This window comes from Syngnathus scovelli, chromosome 12 (assembly GCF_024217435.2).
Source record: "Syngnathus scovelli strain Florida chromosome 12, RoL_Ssco_1.2, whole genome shotgun sequence".
Classification (NCBI taxonomy): Eukaryota; Metazoa; Chordata; class Actinopteri; order Syngnathiformes; family Syngnathidae; genus Syngnathus; species Syngnathus scovelli.
In genome coordinates, this window is record NC_090858.1 from 10,394,434 (window position 1) to 10,415,956 (window position 21,523).

Genomic DNA, 21,523 nt, shown 5'->3' on the forward strand with positions numbered 1-21,523 from the left:
CACTTCATTTTATTTATTAGGAGTGAACTGTCACATCATTAGATGGTGTCTGTTTTATTTCAGCTGCTAATCAGATCCCTGTCTGTGTTTTATTGTGTGCTGCTGCAGGTTGACCCTGGGCAAACCGCTCGGTGAGGGCTGCTTCGGCCAAGTTGTAATGGCAGAAGCTCTTGGCATTGATAAAGACAAACCCAAAGAGGCTGTAACTGTTGCTGTCAAGATGCTGAAAGGTAAGTAGGCACTATGGTTACAACTATGATCGGACTACGGCGAAAAAATCATATTCCTCACATTCACACTGCCTGTGGTGGGGATGGGGTGGTGGGAGTGGGGTTCCGGAATTCCTGCAGAGCTCCTCAGCAAACTCTTGGGGCCGGGGGGGTTCACGCAATGTGGGTACATTTTTCATACGATATATGCTCCGGTCAGAGTTCATTCCAGGGCAATGTGGAGCCTGGGGGAGTCGTTGTTATTTGTTATTGGTAGTTGCCGAATGACACCTATGGGGATGTCGGGTCGGCTAGGTATGGGTGAGGAGTGGTCACATAGCTGACCCCAGAGCAGCGGCTGGCTGGAGCTCATTCAGCACCCACACAAAGACGCGAGTCACACTGCTGTTATTAATGAAAACGGACATAAGATCAGGTAAAGCGGCAGACTAACCTTGTCTATAGAAATGTGCTCTTTAGTTAAGCTCGTGAGGGAGAGGAATGCAGGTAATGCAATTCTAGCAGTGCGGATACAACCGCTCTCCTATGAAAAGTGAGCTTGCGCAACAGATAATGAATCCAGATTGAGCATCTTTAAGTCATTCTTTTCTCCTCCTCCTGGCACAGAAAAAGGTGCTCCTGTAGTCTGCATGAGGAGATCCCCTCAGTGTTGTAACTTTAGTCCACATTGTCTGTCAGCTGCATTTAATCAAAGCACAGTCCCAAACAAGGTGCCGTCTGACTGGCTGACAATGTGCTCCGAGTCAAGGGTTAGAAACAAGGCAGGACGTGGGCGTGTTTGTTTTTCCCGTGCAACTTTCCATCATTCTATTTGCTTTTAGATGACGCCACCGAAAAGGACTTGTCTGACCTGGTGTCAGAGATGGAAATGATGAAGATGATCGGTAAACATAAGAACATCATCAATCTGTTGGGGGCCTGCACGCAAGATGGTAAGCAAAGGGAAACTCCATTTGTTTCCATGTCTCGAGGAGTATAAATGCACTTAGGAAATGGCATTTAGCAAACAATTATTCACCAAGTAAATATAATCATTCCTCCAATCCAGGCCCCCTGTATGTTATCGTGGAGTACGCCTCCAAAGGTAATCTTAGGGAGTACCTCCGAGCCCGCCGCCCCCCTGGAATGGAGTACTCCTACGACATTGCTCGCGTCTCTGACGAACAGCTCACTTTCAAAGATCTGGTCTCTTGCACTTATCAAGTGGCACGCGGCATGGAGTACCTTGCATCCCAAAAGGTAAGATGTTTGGCTCAAACAAAAGGCAACCCATCGGCTACATCAAATTGTGTTGCTTTTGCTTTGGCCTGCATACGTGAGTCACTGTGGGAGTTTTATCTTTTAAAAACATTGATGTCACCCCCCTCTGTCCAACCCCTTCATTGTGTCTCATCCCATGACAAAGGCCCCTCTGTGTGGAGGAATTGTATTTTTTTTTTTTCTTCACAATAGTAGTGCAGCCATGTTGTCCAAAGACAGCCTCACGCTCTCACTCACTGTTGGAATGCGACACTCACTCAACACACACACACACATGCATGCACACATTCTTGCACATGCGTGATCTACAGATCTGGGGCCAGAATCCAAACTTTTAAATTGCAGTGATTGTCGTGTGATGTTATTCAGGGTACTGCTACCTTTTGTCCAGGAGATTTCAGAGTTTATTTGTAGAGTGATGTAAATGTCTTATTCTTCTCTTGCCCTCATTTTTTCCACTTTGTACCCTCCCCCCTCCATTTCTCACTTTCTCCATCCTAGTGTATACACAGAGACCTGGCAGCCAGGAATGTCCTGGTCACAGAGAGCAACGTCATGAAGATCGCTGACTTTGGTTTGGCCCGCGATGTCCATAACATCGACTACTATAAAAAGACAACCAATGTGAGTCATGGACCTGCATGTTGCGCACATGGCATCGTGCCCTTTGAGGGACAGGGGCAGTCTGTGATTTATTTACCCATCTTTCAAATTCACTCTCTTCCTTCATCTTTCTTTTTCACTCTTTTCTTGGATTTGTGTCTTGGCAGAAGCCGCGGGTTCCCAGGCAGCCTGTGAATGTCGGGATTCTGTAGACTGCCTTGTTTATCCCGCTCCCTCCTTTGGTTTCATAGGCACTTATACAATTAGCTCGAAAGAGAGACTCAGTGAGAGGGGCAGCAGTTTAAACATAATTGACAACTCCATAGCGTCCCAGTGGTGTCTTTCTTTCCCACCGCAGAGCAGCCCAGTCGGTCCGCACGCCTTCATTTAGTATGCATGCTTGCCTTTTCATCCCATGCACAATCATGCTGAGAACAACAACAGTATGCAGTGATGTTGAGAGTAATGATGATTATGACAATGGGAGCCGTGACAGTAATGACGATCACATATGTTACATGTAGATAGAGCTGCCATTGTTAGGCTGCTTTGGTTTAATCCGAATTTATTTTCTCGGAATACAGTACGGATTTTTTTTTCTTGTGTGTAATGATTTTATTAGCTACATGTGGCTGTCATGTAATATTTGAGTACAGCTATATCAGGATGCATTGTTTGCTCTCTTTTAACCTTATTAGGTTTTGACAATATTTATACTTTGAACAATGAGAGAACAGCCAATGTCTGCAGAAAGGTTAACGTCTTTTAAGTTTGAGTGTGTTTTAATAAGTTGAAATGTGTTTAAAGCATGCAGGAGGGGTAAATCCATATTCAATTTTTTTTTCCAAATTGTCTCTCTATTGTGAATTGTCGCACATTACAGGTGGGTCCCCCTGGCGTAAATGGGGGTTCACTTTATCTATAAGTTTTCACCAAACAGCTTAATTGTGGCTGGCTGGTCAGCTTTACCTTCCAGTCAGTTCTTTAATTGCACAAGAGCGATTATCCAAGACATGTTCATCAGCTCTATTGCCTGAAAAGTTTAAATGTACCCCTGGGAATGACTCTTCCGAGACACTTGTCTTCCCGCCTCTCTTGCAATAACAATCACCCAGTGGGGAAATAAGACAAAATTCTGATCACAGCAGAAATGAAAGTTGATCTTTTTTTGACTCTTCACTTTTTTTTCTGTCTACAGGGTCGTCTTCCTGTCAAATGGATGGCTCCCGAAGCGCTTTTTGACCGGGTCTACACTCACCAGAGTGATGTGTAAGTAACTCCTGCCAATAAAATATACCTAACCCCATCAGACAATACCGATCTTTCTACAATCTGTACTTTTCATAGTCATCCACAGCTGCAGGGTTATAGATGGAGGCTTGTTTGAGGTGTTTGTTGGGTGGAGCGCTCACTGCCTATAGGGGTCCAATGCTGGCCTGTTTGTGGCAAAAGTGAGGATTTCACGCAAGACTTGTAGCCAATGCCGTGTTACTAATCTGAGCAGCTTCAAAGGGGCCTGGAAGGAGCCCAGAACCCAGCAGTACCTACTCCCCCACTGATTCACATTTTGCTTCGTCGTCCCAGCTCAGAAGCTCCTCCTCTATTTGGGCCCCCACACTCGTCTAAGTGCAACAAAGCTGCAGCCTGCATCCCAGTCCTCTTCCTGCTCAAGCCCCCTGTCTTCCTTTCACTTTGAACTCAGGGCTCATCGTTTTGAAGATGCTCTAAATAATCCCTCCCACCATCTTTCACCCACACCATTCTTATTTTCATTCATCTGGTATGTGAATTGCTGACCCGTCGCTGTCTCCATTTTTTTTTTTTTTTTAAGTTCAAGAGCACTCATTCTAAAAAGAGAACAAAGGGAAAGCATTACTCCCCTTTTGGTGTTTGAGTCGTATGCGACCTGACAGCGTCGTTTGAAGTTTCTGCACCAGACGCAGGTGGCAGAGGGTGTATGTGGAAATTAGGTAAAATGCCTTCCAAGCTGACCTCGAGAAAAAGAAATTTTGCATCCACATGCCTTTGTGTGTCTTTGACACGTGCACTAGTAGCAGTCTCAACACGGAGTCGTTCCAGTTAGCTTTTGGATTGGAATAATTTATTTTCAGTCCACATCTGGAAGTGTTTTTGTATGTGTGCGCGTGCACGCCTGTAAATAATAGCTACATGTACACATGATGCCATTCATGTTCCACAGAGCAGTGCCAATCAATCATAACAGCAGAGGACATGGGCGTACAGGTAGTCCGCTCACGACTAATTACATTTCATCACTCAGTTTTAGTAATTGATTGTTCCATCACATAACATGAAAACAAGTGTGTGTGTGTGTGTGTGGGGGGGGGGGGGGACGGACTGTTTAATTCAACAGCAGGCACAGGCAATCCTCAAATGACATCAGATTAAATGAATACATGAATTACAATGGAAGTCATCCCTTGTTGATGTAGGCTGCTGCAGCTCAATGCCAGAAAGATAGCTTCATGGTCACAGTCCTTGCTGAGAGGGAGATTGAATCAGATTAAAACCAAAGTTTGCCGGTTGTCAAGATCCTAAGATTTTGTGACGTACGCTAATATTTACTTTCTTATTTCAATGTAGTCTCCCCTTTTTCGATATAAAATTTCCAGCAGAGCACAAAAGCTTGAACTGATAGTATAGTAGTTGTATAACAATTAATGGGTCAACACGCATTTTACATTGGAAGAATCTCATCACAAGCCACCAAACAAAATTTTCATTAAAAAGTGCACATACTGAAATAATAATGATCAGTAGTGACAGTTACTTTTCTGCCTGCCACCATACATGACTGGCAAAGATAAACACAAGACACAGATGCATTATGTTTAATTATTGATAATAATAGTTTTTGAAGCAATTAAATGAAATTGGATTCCCACATTTGATTGGAACGCACAGAATTGTATGCCAATTGATTAGTTTGCTGTTGTTGGCTGGAAAATATGCAAGGTGACCTTAAAGGTCCCACTGGTGCGTATGCTTGTTTATTGAGTTAAGGATGGACGCACATGGACACGGACATGCACAGGAAACGGGGTGACACTGTGCTGAGAGGCATTTACAAAGTAGTCCAGAAAGGAGAGACAAGTGTGTCAACAAGAAAGACCAGCATGAAGCTGGTACAGCTTGTGTAAACAGATGGAAGAAACTGATAGATCGGCAGTCCCACTCGCCTGTGCCTTTCTTGATGCCGCTAGCACCTAGCTAAATACACATCTGCATTTCCAAGCATGCTGATAGACTGATCTTATGTGGGTACACTCTGTCTAAACTTGCCCCACATCAGCAATTGTGAACTTCTTGATATTTACAACAGGGAAGGCATTAATAGTTAATCAAAAGCTCAATTGCCCTTTTCCTCATTCCTCTGCCATTTGGGAGGCCCAGTTTGTTTTGGTGCTAAGTGACTCGACAATGCTAGTCTGTATAATTTTCACGGCAGGCACAAAAGCCATTGTTGAGACCAAGGCTGAAGTGGCTCTGGGAGTGGGTTGGTGTCAAAAGATAACTGACGGATGGCATTGACACTAGAAACATGCACATGTAAATCGGTACGTGTCTCAGAAGATGTTCAAAAAGGTTGCTGAATTTTTAAAAATAATTTCAAACCATTTTCAAGCACTTATTTTTATTATCATGATCATACATTTATATGATTTTCACATTCAGCTCTCTGTGGGAATCCCTGGCTCCAAAAATGAGTTTGACACCCTTGATTCTAAAATAACATCGGCGTAGAATGAGTATGCCTTTGTTTCCGATTTCAAAGCTCTCTGTATGGGCCTGGCAAATTCTTCGACATTGTCTAATGCTTCAGGTGAATCTTGTGTGCCGCAGTTGTTTATTGTGCCTGTGTTGTTCTTCCTTAACAGGTGGTCATTTGGGGTGCTTATGTGGGAGATCTTCACCTTAGGGGGCTCTCCATACCCTGGCATCCCTGTGGAAGAGCTCTTCAAGTTGCTCAAAGAGGGCCATCGCATGGACAAGCCCGGCAACTGCACCAATGAGCTGTAAGCCTCGATCGTTCACATGTCCGAATAGAAACGAGCACATTATGATGCCCCATCAGATCCATGACTTGGGGCCTACTCCGTCTCCCCGGGTCCATTCTGTCAGTGTCCTCTGTCACACAGCTGACATTGGCTGCTATCAGTGTCTGTCTTTCACTCACAACACAATGGCGCTGCTTTGTACGGGTAGCTGGAAATTGCTAGAGTGAAAGCAAAGGGTACAGAAATAATTTATGTTTCAGCAACCTTTTTACTGTATTTACGTTGGTTGTGGAAAGCCCATAAGTCTGATACGTTACATTGAGTGGCAGATTTTGAAATAAAAAGATGGGGAAGAAAAGAATGATGGTATTAAATAGCCCAATGATATCCTCAAATTGTTTTGGGTTTCACGCGCTTCATTGAATACACCAACTTTGACTTTGTGTCTCTCAGCTATATGATGATGAAAGACTGCTGGCACGCCATCTCATCCCATCGACCAACCTTCAAGCAGCTTGTTGAGGATCTGGATCGCATTCTCACCCTCAGCACCAATGAGGTTAGTGCAGCATCGGTGGTTTTCCATAAAGTTCCTGGAATAATTCAGGGTGGTTTGAAACTGCACAGCGCTAATGTTATGGTTTCCTGGCAAATGGAAGTTGACCTTTTGTCAAAATAAAATGGAATAATATGATACGTTCCTACACAGCGTAACATGAGTTCTGATCCAAGTCAAACCGTACACTCGCCAGTGCATGCGAGGTTCAGCAAATTTTTTCTGAAAGCATAACCCGGCTACAAAGTATTAATCATGACACCCACCACCACCACACGCACACACAAAAATTGTCTACATGATTTGATCCAGGCACGCCAAGACCCCGTCGACACGCACACACAAAAATGTCTACATTCTTTGATCCAGGCCCACCAAGGCCCCGTAAATTTGACTGATCTTCACGACCATGCTTCCTATAGCGAAAGCCATTCCCTTCTCTCTCTTTTGTGGTATCTGCTAGCTGAGCAGAGGAGATGGAAAGCTGTCAAAACTAATCTCAGCTCTGGAACTCCACGAATTGAAGCCAAAAAAGCCCAACTTTCATTTTGAACTTTTGAAACGTAATAAACCCCCCACCCCCACCCACTCTTCTTTCTGCCCTAAACCATTGGCAGATGTGGAGGTCTTTTGGAATGCGAGCCTTCTCTTTTTGAGCTAAGAAAATGTAAGCCAGCACGCTTTTCTAGAAAACCACAATAAATCGTCGCTTTCACAAGCAGACCCAGAAACCGTTGTGGAAAAACAAGGAACACACAAGCTTTTCACAACTAAATGAAGAGCTCTTTTTCAATAATGCTATTTCAATTGAAATGTATGCATCATTTGGCCACGTAAACATGTAAAAAAAGAATTCAATACAATAAGTTTTCGGTGGGGCACTGGTTCGCACATTCGGCTCACAGTGCAGGGTGCGGGTTCGATTCCACCTCCGGCGCTCCCTGTGTGGAGTTTGCATGTTCTCCCCATGCCTGCGTGGGTTTTCCCCTGGAACTCTGTTTTCCTCCCACTTCCCAAAACATGTGGGTAGGCCGATTGAGCATTCCAAATTGCCCGTAGGTGTGAGTGCGAGTGTGGATGGTTGTTTGTCACTGTGTGCCCTGCGATTGGCTGGCAACCAGTTCAGCACGCCCAGTACAGGAAATGGATGGATGGACAATAAGGTATAATTTTGGGGGGTATTGGATTGTGTTTGCAATAGGTCTTGAAAACACATTGATAGGTAAACAGCACAGTTGTCATTTTGCAATGACATTCTTACACAAATGTGTCAAAATCAAATATACTATTATAATTGTCTTCACTGTTTAGAAACACAGGTTTTTGGTCATTATTGTATAAGCAGGTCCAAAAGGAATCTTAAACCGGTTGAGCCAATATTTTCCCCAATTTACGAGTCGTCACTTGCTGTGTGGGTCACATCCAACTCAAAAATACAACAACAACTTCAGCTAATGAATCCCGTCTAATTTTTTTTAAATATTCTATTCCATCATGTTTTGAAAAAATATATTACTGTTTTACCAAATTGAGCATGTCACTTTTGTAAAACAACAATGTCCCAACATCTGTGCCTACAGGAGTATCTGGACCTGTGTACCCCCACAGAGCAGTATTCTCCAATCTTCCCCGACACTCGCAGCTCCTGCTCCTCTGGCGATGACTCTGTCTTCTCACCCGAGCCCTTACCGGATGAGCCGTGTCTCCCCAAGTATCAGCACATCAATGGCAATGTCAAAACATGAGCTCCCTGCCTGAAAACCCAATTCCCACCCAGCAAAGACACCTCTTCTGAAATTCTTCCAGCTTTCTAGCCCGCCCCATTTTGTCCACTCTTCTGGCTTCTGGCTGACTTATGGACCCTTTTGGGACCAGGCTGGCAGCAGTGCCATTGCACTGCCAATTGCATGCACTACATCCTACGTGACCCCGTGTCTTAAGAAGAGGATAGGGGCCCGACACAAGCTGAGCTTTTTTAGAAGGGATTAGGTGACATTCTCCAGGGCCCTTATTTCTCGTTTTTTCACACTATCAGAGACATCTTTAAATATATATGTGTACACAGAGGTTTGGTATGTACAATTTTTGGAGACCCCATTCCAGTGGCTGGCATTCCAAGACGTTTATTTACTCACGGAGGAATGTATGGACCAATATAAACTTTAAGAAGAGGAGTAAAAATAGGAAAAGGACCAAGATTTGACTAACAAATGCGAGGAAGAGGAGAGCACACGTAGAAACTGCTTTCCTGTTTATTTTGTAATATTGATGCCTTTCTTTTTCACTTCTCTCTTCCAATTATTCTAGAGAAAAAAAATACACTATAATGTGTAGTTCTGGGTATATTTGTAAATATCTTCAAATATGTATAAATATATATTATATATTTACATTGAATTATTTTTTGTATGGACTCAAAAATAAAAAGGTACTTACCCCACCTCACACTACTCCCCTCCACCCAACTTGGAGCAATAGGCAGGTTTGCACATAGCCTCGACTCACGAAACACACACAAACACACTCACACACACAAACCTAAAAAAAAAAAAAAAAAAAAAACTGTCTCACACTCACTCAGTAGTAACACATGGTTAAGTATTGGCTTTCAGGGACTGAGGTTGCATGTTAATTTATTGACTTGTGATGTTTGTATTAATGAGTAAGTCTGGAGAAAGAACAAACTCAATATGATGTTATTAATAATGAAGATAATATCTAAGTAATCCTTGAAATGTATGGTAATTTAAAAATGATCTCTCTGCAGTAATGGGGATAAATGGCTTATTTTTAGTGGGTTTGACAGAACCATGTTTTCTAAGTTTTATATATGAATGTGAATATTAAGTTAAATTTTTGAAAATTTGTACATTTTATAGCAAGCTAATTCTTTTCTTATGTAGACCTTGATGGCATTCTCTATCCAGACCTTTAAGCCTTTCTTAGCTTTACTTTAGGAAGTGAAGTTTTTTTCTGAATTGACTGCTCCAAGTGTAAAGACACACTAATTATCCGCTGCCTTTTTTTAGATTCAACTTAGAACCCAACTTACCTTGACACAATCAAACACTTAAGAAATATAAAATCAATGTGGTTTTATTTTCTTTTGGACCAACATTAAGCTGTTCTGTTGCAGATGTACCTGTCACATTTGCAAATAAATAATTAAAACCGCATCCACCTTTGTGTATTTGTTTGTACCAGTACAGCTATTCAAAAACCTGTGATGATTTCAGAAGTCATTTTAGTGATTTTGTTTGATATTTGATAATTAGAGAGTGGCAGAGGATGATACCTACATTTAAAAAAAATATTTAAAAAATTAATAATAGCAGTAATAATAATAAAAGCATTTTTATGTATTCTATCTGTGATTAAAAATAAATAACTAAAGAATAGCGCAAAAAATATAAAAAATATCAGCATCTTGTGCATGGGACAAAACTACACATTTTACGTGTGTGCTTTGATTCTCTTCTTACATACACAATAGAAGGGAATTTCCTCCACTCTTTAGCTTCTGGCCAAACTGGAAGGATGGTTTGTTTTTCTGTATCCCGACTACTTTTCTTAATGGAATAAGACTTATCTTAAAATGTGAATCTCACGTAAATGATCTTTTAGGGTGAGTCTCATGATTTAATGAAAATCACAGCACAACAAAATAATCAATATAATCGGGTTGGAGGGGGAATCGATGCAAGTGGTCAAAGCAATTCCATTAATGAAGACAGAACTCATCGTGTAACTGTGTCCTAATCTGCCATCATTTGATTAGCTGACTAATTTAGTTGTTTTTTGTTTTTGGTATCAGAACAGATTTAATTCTACAGAGTGAATCTTGATTTATCTGCATTCATTAAAGTTAATCAAAACTGATTTATTGGTTAGCGTAGCTGGCATTGGTAGCACCGTCTCCTGTAAAAATATACAGTAGCACAACAGGCCCATGAACCACCACACCATTTCAACAGTTCAACTTTTTCAGTTTTGATCAACATTCTGACCAATTCAAAACAGAATAATTATGTTCCAAGTTATTGTTGTAATTTACCCCATTATCTCATTGTTTTTGAGAGTCAAGACTACAAACAACTTTCAGTACCATACTTTGCAGTTGTACACTGATTTAAAACCAGAGCCAGTTTTGGCCATAGGGCCTTGAGTTTGACCACTGGTGTAAAGGTTATAGTCTAATTGTTTGTGTGTACAGCAAGTGTGTAAGTAGGAAACATTCTCATGAGTAAAACATCAACACTCAAATCATCCGTCCTATCACCAGGTGTGACCCCCAGAAGAAAAGCACATACAAACTAGTTACAGGTCTTCCTCTGGACGTGCCTCCTCATGTCTCCGGAAACCTGAAAAGAGCTTGGAGGGAAACTTCCCTGTAAAGGCATTCCTTAAGAGGAATGCTTCCATTGAATAAAGGGAGAATAAGAAAGCCCTTGAGGATTGAAGGGGGGCAAAATGTAAAAATGAAGCAAAGGATCAAGATAAACTACCTTAGCCCTCCTTCAAGTGGGGTGGAAGGAAAGGCAGGCAAATGTGGCTATCCATCCACATTTGAAGTGCAAACGATGGGGACATATAGAGCAGTGTTTCCCAACCTTTTTTCATTCACGGCACACCTTTTCATTGTTAAAAATCTCGCACCAACAAAAATCTGTTAAGTGTTACACCAGTTTATATATTAAAATCAGTTATATTACAACAAAAGACGTAAAGTTCTATTCCTATATATGTATGGAGAGTCGAATAATTGAATAAAAATAAATACTAAATATTCTTTAAATTGTATTTCTTTTGTAAATGAAAGTGACCGTTTTTGGAAAAAGGTTTTAGACAGCGTAAGGAATAAACTATTGAAAGTGATTGTGATCAAAATCCAAAAGAATCAATATGACTTTATTTACTGTTTTAGACTAGCTCTATAAAATATTGCGACATGAAGAACAAAGTCACTTTTAAAGACGCTTTCCTGTTCTGACAGCGGCTGAGTGGCTATCACAGTCGAGGTGTCTCGACTTGACTGTGTATTTTATGTTGGTGAAAAATGAACAATCCAGGTTCTCCCGTTGAACTACATGCTCTGAAACGAAAACGCACCACAGCCGTCATAGTGTTACTGTTACTAAAAGCACACAGCAACTAGTGATTCCAGTTCTTTTAAGTGAACTGATCACTCAAAAGATTCGTTCAAACCAATCGTTCAAGGAATCGTATATACCATATACCTAAATGTACTTTTAGAATTGGAACCTCGCTGCATATGCAAACAAATGCAAGTATTTCTGTGTAAATACGTTTTTTTTTTTTTTTTTTATAAATCAAATACTGGTATATAGATCAGAAATAGATTGATTGTGACAAAAAGCCACTTGAATTAATGTTGCATCTGTCAGATACCACATTATGGAATGTTTACCATGTTCTAGCCAACTTCATGGTGAACAGAAAGCATCACATTCACACCTCCATACAAGGTAGAAGCTGGGATTCAAACCCAGTACCTTGATTCTAAATATTATATAAATGAATAACACCTACATTTTCGATTTAGATATTGTACTATATTGGTAATGCTAAAAATAAAGTGGCAGAATTTGTTGAAGTATTTGTTACTAGCATTATCTTGCTGTCTGGATGCCTTCTTGTTGTTTTCCTCCCTGCTCAAATTCCCAAGGACTCAGTGAGCAGTGATATTTTTCTTGACCTAATCTAATAAACATGACCCTCCACGGTCACTCAAAGCCTTAAATTACTTTTTTATTTGAAGAGGTTTTGGCTCCATATGCTGGCAAGATTAACCTTTGATCCCCAAATATTAGTTTTGGGTGACTTGTGGCGCAGTAGCTGAAATACGTTATTATTACGTATGGTTTGGTATTTTGTTGACAATCAAGCAAAGTTTGACAGAATAAAGGGTTTGTTAAACTCGAGGCCTGCATGGATACTTTGACATTTCGGTGGCTAAGGTCGTTGTGCTGTTTCTTCCTGTTCTTCATAACCCGTGTCCTTCAATCCTTGCCTCGTCCTCCCTTGAACAGCCATCTGCTAGGGCCTGGTGTGTTTGCGCAAATTTCGGTCCTCTGGAATGTCAACACAAGGCTTTGTGTAAAGCCAAATATATCCACTGGAGATAAGACCCCACCAAACCTGGAGAGGGAGATGGGGTGAGCTTTAGTGTGATGGAGACAAAGGGAAAGTTTCATTAAAGCAAAAGTGCCGAGTGACACCACCAATTTAATCCTAAACCTGAGTCTCTACTCACACGCGAACCAAATATTTGTTAATAACCAGAAACATAATAATAATATATGCTCAAATACTAATTTCCATCCAGAGTAGAGTTTTCAGAACACTTTGGATGTGGAATCAAACTGCACACTCCTCAGTCCTCCTTTTGCATTAGGTAGCAGATAATGAATGGTTCAGCACAAGGTCAGAGTGTGAGGGACTGGTGTGCTTGTGTTTGATTATTCACTGGGAAGGCTCCATGTCTGGTTCGGCATGGAAGGATTACCAAGTCGACTGGATGTTTGTGTTTGGGACTGATGTGCATATGTGAGTAAGGGTGAATAAGCTTTGTTGGCCTTTGGGATCTTCTAAACATTTGCAGTTGTGGCTAACACGTCCCATTTTGAGTAAGTTTATAAACTGACTGTACTATGTCTGAAGGTCTGAGGTAAGAGCACTTGGTGTGCGTAATCATTGGGAAAGGAAGAGGGAGAACTAAATTGTTTGGAGGAAGATAACAATCCAAACAGCTCTGCCAGGACTTGCAGTGAAAATTCAGGCAGTCTTTAGATTGCTTTTGTGCTGACTTGATCAGTCGCTAATAATGTGCCTCGAGATTTTACTGCACTCATTATGAGTGCTGATCCATTACGATATGACACACAAGGTTTCATAGCATGTTTAACAGGTCCGGGTGTGTCTTATAAATGAGCTTACTCATAATGTTCCCTGCACAGTAATGCCAATGACAACAACTTCAGCCTGCTCACTCTCTTTTGGGTAGTCCTGCAGCGATGATGTCGTAATTGAAAGTCATTTGTGTGAATGATGTCCGGCCAATGTGTCAAGCATGAGTTTAATGTTTGTTTTTGCACAAACAAAAATAGTAATTCATAATTCATGGATAAATGATCAAACCTGTGACTCAAATGGGTTGGGTTTGAAAAATCAACAGATGAATTGTTGACTGAAAAATGTCTAACTGAAAATAAATTATTTCACATTTTATATTTTAAAACTGATACTGAGTTATCAGAGTGAAGTTATTGGTGATTGCTCAAACATGTCGGAGCTCTCACAAAGCAGCAGTATTATTCGACTTCATAATATCTGACCAATTGAACTGTGCTAAAAGATATCAAGTACAAATTGACAAAATATATAGAATTTTTAGACTAAAAAGATGAGAAAACTCCCAAAATAATTCTAGTGCAATCTAACTGCTTGATGACCGAAAGGTTGGTTTAGACAGTAAAGAGTCTGTCGTCGTGGCTGGCTTCATGTCAGGAGACAGGACTTAACCACTCGGGCTGCTGCACTCAGACTGCCATGAATAAACACACAGTCAGGTCAATAAACCAACTTGTAAAAGCAAAGACCTCTCATAAATGATGTTTAATTGAAACTGTGCAGGAGAGAATTTCGTCACAGCGACGCTCCCAGGAGTTCCTGCTCTCTCTTGTGCTGGACGAGAGCTTGTGGGTGATGGGTGGGAAAACTGGGTTGTGACTGTGTGCTGAAATTTGTTCACCAGTGGATAAAGTCCTCTTGTCATAATTCACAGTTTTCTTTAATGGACAGGAACGTATAAGTGAAACATAACAGCAAAGCTTGGATATCTTGGAAGCCTTCATCACATAAATGCCAAAATTCAAGATTCAAGATTCAAGAGTTTTTTATTCGCCATGTTTGAGCGTGCCAAACAAGGAATTTGACTTCGGTAAACCACAGCCTCTGTTCAACATTTAGGTGACTAACAACAACACTCAGGACATGGAAGAACGAAAGATATTCTCAAACACCCCCTGATCTTAAACTCCCAAGAGGGCAAGGAAAAACTCAAAACTCCAGCTAGGGGAAATGAGAAACCTTGAGAAGAGACCACAGATGGGAGGGTCCCTCTTCTAGGATGACCAGGCTGCAATGGATGCAGAGAGGACACATAGTACAAACAGTGTAGACAAAAAAGGTGTGGCAAGCGGGATGTTATTGCACAGTAATGACTCTGAGACTCTAAGAGTGGTGTGAGTTCATCAGAGCGACAGCCTGGGGGAAGAAGCTGTCTCTGTGTCTGCTGGTTTTAGTGTACAGAGCTCTATAACGGCGTCCGGAGGGGAGTAGTTCAAACAGGCTGCAACCTGGGTGCGAAGGGTCTGTTGAGATGTTACTTGCACGTTTCCTGGTCCTGGACAGGTACAAGTCTTGGATAGATGGGAGGTTGATTCCAATTATCTTTTCTGCAGTCCTTATTGTCCGTTGCAGTCTGTGCTTGTCTTGTTTGGAGGCCGATCCAAACCAGACAGTGATGGAGGTGCAGAGGACAGACTGGATGATGGCAGTGTAGAAGGTCTTCAGCAGCTCCCGTGGCAGGTTGAACTTCTTGAGCTGTCTCAGGAAGTACAGCCTCTGCTGGGCCTTCTTCCGGACAGAGTCTATGTGGCCGGTCCATTTCAGGTCCCGAGAGATTGTGGTTCCCAGGAACTTGAAGGTGTCTGTGGAGAGAATAGTATTACTGCGGATAGTGAGGGGTGAAAGTGGTGAAGGAACTCGCCTGAAGTCCACTGTCATCTCCACGGTCTTGAGCGGGTTCAGGTCCAGGTGGTTTTGGCTGCACCAGTGGACCAGCCGCTCCACCTCCTGTCTGTACGCAGTCTCATCACCGTTCTGGATCAGCCCGATGAGAGTGGTGTCGTCTGCATACTTCAGGAGCTTCACGGAAGAGTCACTTGTGGAGAAATCGTTGGTGTAGAGGGAGAAGAGCAGTGGGGAGAGGACGCATCCCTGAGGGGCTCCAGTGTTGGTGGTCAGGGTGTCAGATGTGATGCTCCCCAGCTTCACACGCTGTCTCCTGTTGGTCAGGAAGCTGGTGATCCACTGACAGGTGGAGGCAGGCACCGCAAGCTGGATGAGCTTCTGTTGGAGGATGTCAGGAGCGATGGTGTTGAACGCCGAGCTGAAGTCCACAAACAGGATCCTGGCGTACTTTCCTGGGGTGTCCAGGTGTTGCAGGATGTAGTGCAGTCCCATGTTGACCGCATCATCTACCGACCTGTTTGCCCGGTAGGCGAACTGGAGGGGGTCCAGCAGGGGGCCCGTGACATCCTTCAGGTGGTTCAGTACTAACCTCTCGAAAGATTTCATGACCACAGATGTCAGTGCAACAGGTCTATAGTCATTCATACCTGTGATGGCGGGCTTCTTGGCCACTGGAACGATGGTGGAGCTCTTGAAGCACGAGGGCACCTCACACAGCTCCAGGGAACGGTTGAAGATCCGTGCAAAGGTGGGCGCCAGCTGCTCAGCGCAGACTTTCAAGCAGGAAGGTGACACGCCGTCTGGGCCCGGTGCCTTCCTGATCTTTTGTCTCCGGAACATCTGGCGCACTTCCTCCTCGCGAATCTGGAGTGCGGGCGCGGCCTCTGCAAGAGAGAGAGTCGGTGACCACGGTGATGGAGGTGTGGACAGAGCAGTTGTGGGGGGAGGTGAGTATGTGGATTGTGTGGATTGTGCTGCAGGAGGTCCCGTTGTGTGGGAGGACCGATCAAACCTGCAGTAGAACCTGTTTAGCTGGTCAGCGAGCCTTGGGCTCTCCACAGGACGGGGGGTTCGTTTCTTGAAGCCCGTGATGCTCTGCAGGCCTTTCCACACTGTTGAGGGATCAGGATTGGCAGAGAGGTGTCTCTCCAGGCTCTCCCCGTAACACCTCCTGGCTTTCCTGACCTCTCGGTTCAGTGTGTTTCTGGTCTGCTTGAACAGGTCCCGGTCGCCGCTCCTGTAGGCCTCCTCCTTGACTTTGCGCAGCCTCCTAAGGTTCGGTGTAAACCAAGGTTTGTCGTTGTTGTACGTGCAGAAGGTCTTAGTCTGCACACACAGATCCTCACAAAAACTGATGTATGATGTGACAGTGTCAGTGAGTTCATGCAAGTCTGAATTTGCAGCATCAAAAACACTCCAATCGGTGCAGTCAAAGCAGGCTTGGAGGTCCTGCCTTGACTCCACTGTCCACTTCCTGACAGTCCTCACCACAGGCTTAGAAGTTTTTAGTTTCTGTCTGTAGGCAGGGACCAGATGAACTAGACAGTGGTCCGAGAGTCCTAAAGCTGCACGAGCCACAGAGTGGTATGCATCCTTAATTACGGTGTAGCAGTGGTCCAGTGTCTGTGCCCCTCTGGTGGGACACGTTATGTGCTGTCTGTATCTGGGGAGTTCGTGTGTGAGGTTCGCCCTGTTAAGATCACCCAGAACAATGATTAGTGAATTTGGTAGAAGTTTCTCCATATCTGTCACCTGGTCAGCCAGCATCTGCGTGGCTTCACTCGCACGTGCGTGTGGTGGGATGTAAACAGCCGCCATGACGATCGAGGAGAACTCCCGTGGTGAATAGAACGGCCGGCAGTTTATGAAAAGTGTTTCTAGGAGAGGGCTGCAAAACTCTTTCAACACCATGACATCGGTACACCAACGTTCATTAATGTAGAAACAGAGACCACCTCCCTTTGATTTTCCGGAGAGCTCCGCGCTGCGATCTGCACGCGTTAGCCGAAACCCAGCTAACTCCATGGCGTGGTGGGGGGTTCGTTCGCTAAGCCACGTCTCAACAAAACACAGCGCGGCGGATCTGCTGAAGTCCGTGTTCCTTGAAGTGAGGAGCAGCAGTTCGTCCATCTTGTTCGCCAGGGAGCGGACATTCGCCAGATGAATTGACGGTAGGGCAGAACGGAACCCTCTTTGCCTCAGCTTTACGAGGGCTCCCGCTCGTTTTCCGCGTCGCCGCCGTCGCGCTAGCTTGTATAGCACCGCCACTCCGGCTAAAATCTCCGACAAACAATCTGAATCAGAGAGAACAGGAGAGAAAATACCAGAAGAAGACTGACCGATGTTTAACAGTGCTTCTCTAGTAAAAGTGATCCGGGATGGACAGCAGAAGACACAGAAAACACACAAAATAAGACAAAGAAACAGAGAGCGACTCACCGTGGCAGCCATCCGCGGCGCCATTATTGAAGCTCCTTCACAATGAACGCATTGTGTAAAATTGACACAGTTGACGATTGCCACAAATCATGTGACCTCCCCAGAGCGCCTGCAACCCACATGACGACAATGACTGAAACAAACCGGTTATGATTCCGGTCGTCTCTAAGACAAGAAGGCACAGTGCGATCCAGGCTAAATGATTAAGTGTGCTATTGTAGCTGTACCTTTTTGCAGGTCAAAGTATATGACTCAAGAGTTTTTGAGGCACAGTCCCCTTCAAAATAATGCCTACCTTTGTGTCAGATACTTTTCACAATCCAAAAGAAATGATTCCCATGACTATATTGAGGTGATAGATCTGAAACAAGACAAGGCCTGCTTTTCCACCTGCATCGCTCTCAGCGGATACAACCGCTAGTGTATTGCATCAGCCACTCTGTCCCAACTCTATTTGCCACCTCATAATTGGCTTTCAATTTCTTCTTGATTCTTTTCCAGGCTGTTTTTGCTTCACTTATTTTCATTGCTTCAGTCAGTTCCAGTGATCTTGCTTCCCTCTCGTGTGTTGATGACTTTTTGGAACCAGGTAAAAGCAACCTTCCTGTTTTCCCTTTTCAATTGTCAGTGGTAAAAAAGTAATTAAAAAAACGTGTTTCTGAATGACTTGCCTTAATATCCAAGAGGGCTTGCCCAGACTGAGGTACTTAACCTCAAAGAACTTTTTTTCATTGAGCTCAAATCATTAATCTTGGTTCCTACCACCTGCTATGTTAAATATTGCATCATTATATCTTTTTTTTCTTCCAATTAACACAAAGGAGGGTGTGTACAGGGTGCTGAGGTTGATGTAGTTTGTACACGCACAGAGGCAAACAGTTCAAGTGCGCTACACTGCTGATTCAGGCACTGTGGGAGTATTAGGTTCACTTGCAGGTTAGCGCCTGTCGTCTCTACATTGAACACACACATGTACACATGTATGTACAGATATGCACCGTAAAAGTGGGCTGTTTTATATCCGATTCACTTGGCAACTGATGAATGCAGAGGTTGAACCATAGCTCACTTCTGGGGAGAATATTTTCCATCCCAGCCTCCTGAGGTGCTTCGCCCCTAGCTGTGCAGTAAGAGGGAGGCAAAGCAGCAAGGGCTCCTGAAAAGGTGCTTTGTGCTGGCTCAGAAGGGCCCGAGGCTTTCGTCTGTCAGAAGTTGTGGTTCTAGGCCGGCAGCCAGGCCTTCAGACGCTGGCAGAGGCTGAACTATACCATCTGGAGTGGCGGCTCCTTCCTGCAAGTCTCCGTGAGATGCACTCAACCAGGCCGGGCCACGTTGGTGAAGTTGGGCTGAGACGCACCAGAGGGTTGCGAAAACAAACCTCTGATGCTTTGCTCTAATTCCTAAGCTTTGGAGTCTCACGTCTGGGTTTTCATCCCCCAAGGGAGAATAACAGATACACACCCTCGTATGAGACTACTTCAAGTGACAAAACTGCAATACCATTAATCGCCAAAAGATTCTAAGAAACATGAGCAGAAGCTTGCATGGAAATGGTGTATGGTTCATTAGCAGATGAGAAGAAGAAAAACAATGAAATGAGTGAAGATCATCAAATATGATGTTATGTTTAGAAGTTAATATGCTAACTCTGTTGCAAAGGCAAAGGGGAGTATTTACTGGAGAACATTGCCTGAGGACACTAGAGCGCTTCCTGACACTCCTGATTTAGTGCCTCTCTTCACCAACTGTGACCCCATAGATCCAAAACTGTAATCCAGCAGATAGATATATTTTCAGTAAAGTACAGCAACTAAGTTACTGCACTAAATTAAGACCATTATTTTCTTTTCCAAATTGTTTTGGTAAATCATTGTCTAGAAAGGAAAAAAACACCCCCACCCTGGGGCACTTACATAACTGTCTCATCAACAACTTATTGGCATGTTGGTAATTGTCCACTCGTGCTAAACAGTGGTGCTCCTCAGGGATGTGTGCTGGGACGTATTTCATTTGTGCCATCATCACTACGGCCACACCAGGCCTGTTCTCTAATTAGAGTCAGGCTTAATGATGGAGTGAGGAATTCTAACTGGCTGGTAATGACTTTAATCTTAACACTGTGTGATGAACTTGCAGAGTATAAGAAGAGCAGATTCTGGTCCGTGTCCAATGATGGCAAAACACCAAAACACACACAAAAAAGAAACACAACACAAGCTTTGGTCTTACGCAAGAAGCGGTTGTAAAGTTTCCTACAAGGATTATTCATGATTTCAATGCTTCACAAAGGATTAAATCAAACGTTTTCCATCATGACTGAATGATGAATTGAGTGAATTGTAGTACATTTATTGTGTTAAGGAAAATATTTGAAGCACATTGTTCTGAGTGCTTTCATCGAGTAAGTCTCTCTCCCCTTCCCCATCGCCTTTTCCTGCAACTAAATAAAAATTCCTTTTCCTCTCCAGTCCAAAGCTTACCCATGCCAAAGAAAATACGCAGCAAAATTGTTTCATATGACCCTCTGTCACGCAGAAACGTTTCTAAAGCTCACGTCCGTTGTATGCCAGTTTGTTGTATTCTTAAACCCAACTTAATCAAAGGGGAAAAGTGAAAACACTAGTGCAAAAGTGCAGATCCTGCTAATTGCTCCAGAGAACAAACAGTACGATTCAAACCAAACATTAGCATTCTTTGAAGAGACAGAAATGGCAGCTACTGTATTGACATGGCTTTGTTTTAGCATTCAGGCAATTTGCCATTTTGTCCAAAACACATACGCCATCTGTTTTGATGTTTTCACTCTTCTTCCAACAGCATATTCTTATCCAGCAATCAAAACAACTCCCATAAAGCAGTCTTTCTAAAGTGTGAGGTTGAAACACTCAATGCTTGAGACATGCATGTAAACATTCAGTCAGGTACCACTGTCACTAGTCTTCTAGAGACCACCCTGAATGACTGCATCCCCCACCTTTCACCTCGTGATTTTGGAGTGGGTCAACTTGGTGTGAACCACTCAAATGGCCCTGTTGTTTACAGTAGTGTTAAGTGCATGGCCCTCCAGGGTCGGTCGCAGCAATAATCCCCTCTTCATTCCCACTGAGGCCCAGAGTGTGTGTAAGTGGACATGGGTGATGGCAGACAGGGAACGGCTCACCAGCCCACCCAACCATCTTAGCCACGCAACTTCAAACACACGCTTCTATATTCACTCCCACATTTACAATCATGACAACTTAACATTGCTAATGACTACTCATTTCATGAAAACTTAAAGAAATGATGCAGCACATATGAGATGATGAAAGGTGGCTAAATTGACCCATTAGGAAGATTTTCCTTCCCTCTCCTTAAAAACGATCTCCCTCTTTCTCTCGTTTTTTTATGTTATGTCACCTTGTAAAGCCTTTACGGTCTACCCAGGCCTCACGGCTGCCAGCGCAATGAGGGGGCTTGAGAGAGATTCAGAACTCATCTGGGAATTTTTTTTTCCTCAAAACTTTTCCCTTAAGAACTGGTTTAGTGATAGCTGCTCTTTGTTTTAAGACATATTATTCATTATTTAAAACAACTGACATGTCCATGAAATTATTTCAATGGATCAAGAATTGAAGCATGGTAGCAATTGCGCTCGTTAC

At 43.2% G+C, this 21,523-nt stretch overlaps 2 protein-coding genes and 1 long non-coding RNA gene across 7 annotated transcripts in view; 1 reads left to right on the forward strand and 2 right to left on the reverse strand.

Annotated features, from left to right (window-relative positions):
- Positions 1 to 9,844, forward strand: part of fgfr2 (fibroblast growth factor receptor 2) — a 30,573-nt gene extending 20,729 nt beyond the window's left edge. For all 5 annotated transcript variants that reach the window (XM_049736309.2, XM_049736312.2, XM_049736310.2 and 2 more), the window contains 8 exons: positions 109 to 230; positions 1,052 to 1,162; positions 1,279 to 1,469; positions 1,992 to 2,114; positions 3,292 to 3,362; positions 5,993 to 6,130; positions 6,566 to 6,671; positions 8,249 to 9,844. In XM_049736309.2, coding sequence (XP_049592266.1) covers positions 109 to 230; positions 1,052 to 1,162; positions 1,279 to 1,469; positions 1,992 to 2,114; positions 3,292 to 3,362; positions 5,993 to 6,130; positions 6,566 to 6,671; positions 8,249 to 8,413 — 1,027 coding nt within the window. In that variant the 3' untranslated portion in view covers positions 8,414 to 9,844. The remainder of the gene's footprint in view (positions 1 to 108; positions 231 to 1,051; positions 1,163 to 1,278; positions 1,470 to 1,991; positions 2,115 to 3,291; positions 3,363 to 5,992; positions 6,131 to 6,565; positions 6,672 to 8,248) is intronic.
- Positions 9,845 to 12,669: 2,825 nt separating this feature from the next.
- Positions 12,670 to 21,523, reverse strand: part of LOC125978740 (uncharacterized) — a 60,746-nt gene continuing 51,892 nt past the window's right edge. The window contains exon 6 of the long non-coding RNA XR_011087843.1: positions 12,670 to 12,827. This is a non-coding gene — a long non-coding RNA (uncharacterized lncRNA). The remainder of the gene's footprint in view (positions 12,828 to 21,523) is intronic.
- LOC125978722 (uncharacterized) lies at positions 14,917 to 17,900 on the reverse strand. The gene is made up of 2 exons (XM_068652641.1): positions 15,460 to 17,900; positions 14,917 to 15,400 (listed from the first exon to the last, which is right to left on the reverse strand). The coding sequence occupies exons 1-2, from the start codon at positions 17,892 to 17,894 to the stop codon at positions 15,073 to 15,075; spliced, it is 2,763 nt and encodes a 920-aa protein (XP_068508742.1). The 5' UTR covers positions 17,895 to 17,900; the 3' UTR covers positions 14,917 to 15,072.

What these genes read in the sequence shown, in the direction of transcription:
- LOC125978722 (XM_068652641.1), bottom strand. Translation starts at nt 17,894, where the DNA reads ATGGCTGCCACGGTGAGTCGCTCTCTGTTTCTTTGTCTTATTTTGTGT. An exon ending in GAGATGACAGTGGACTTCAG is followed by an intron (nt 15,401 to 15,459) that starts GCGAGTTCCTTC and finishes TTCTCTCCACAG; the next exon opens with ACACCTTCAAGTTCCTGGGA.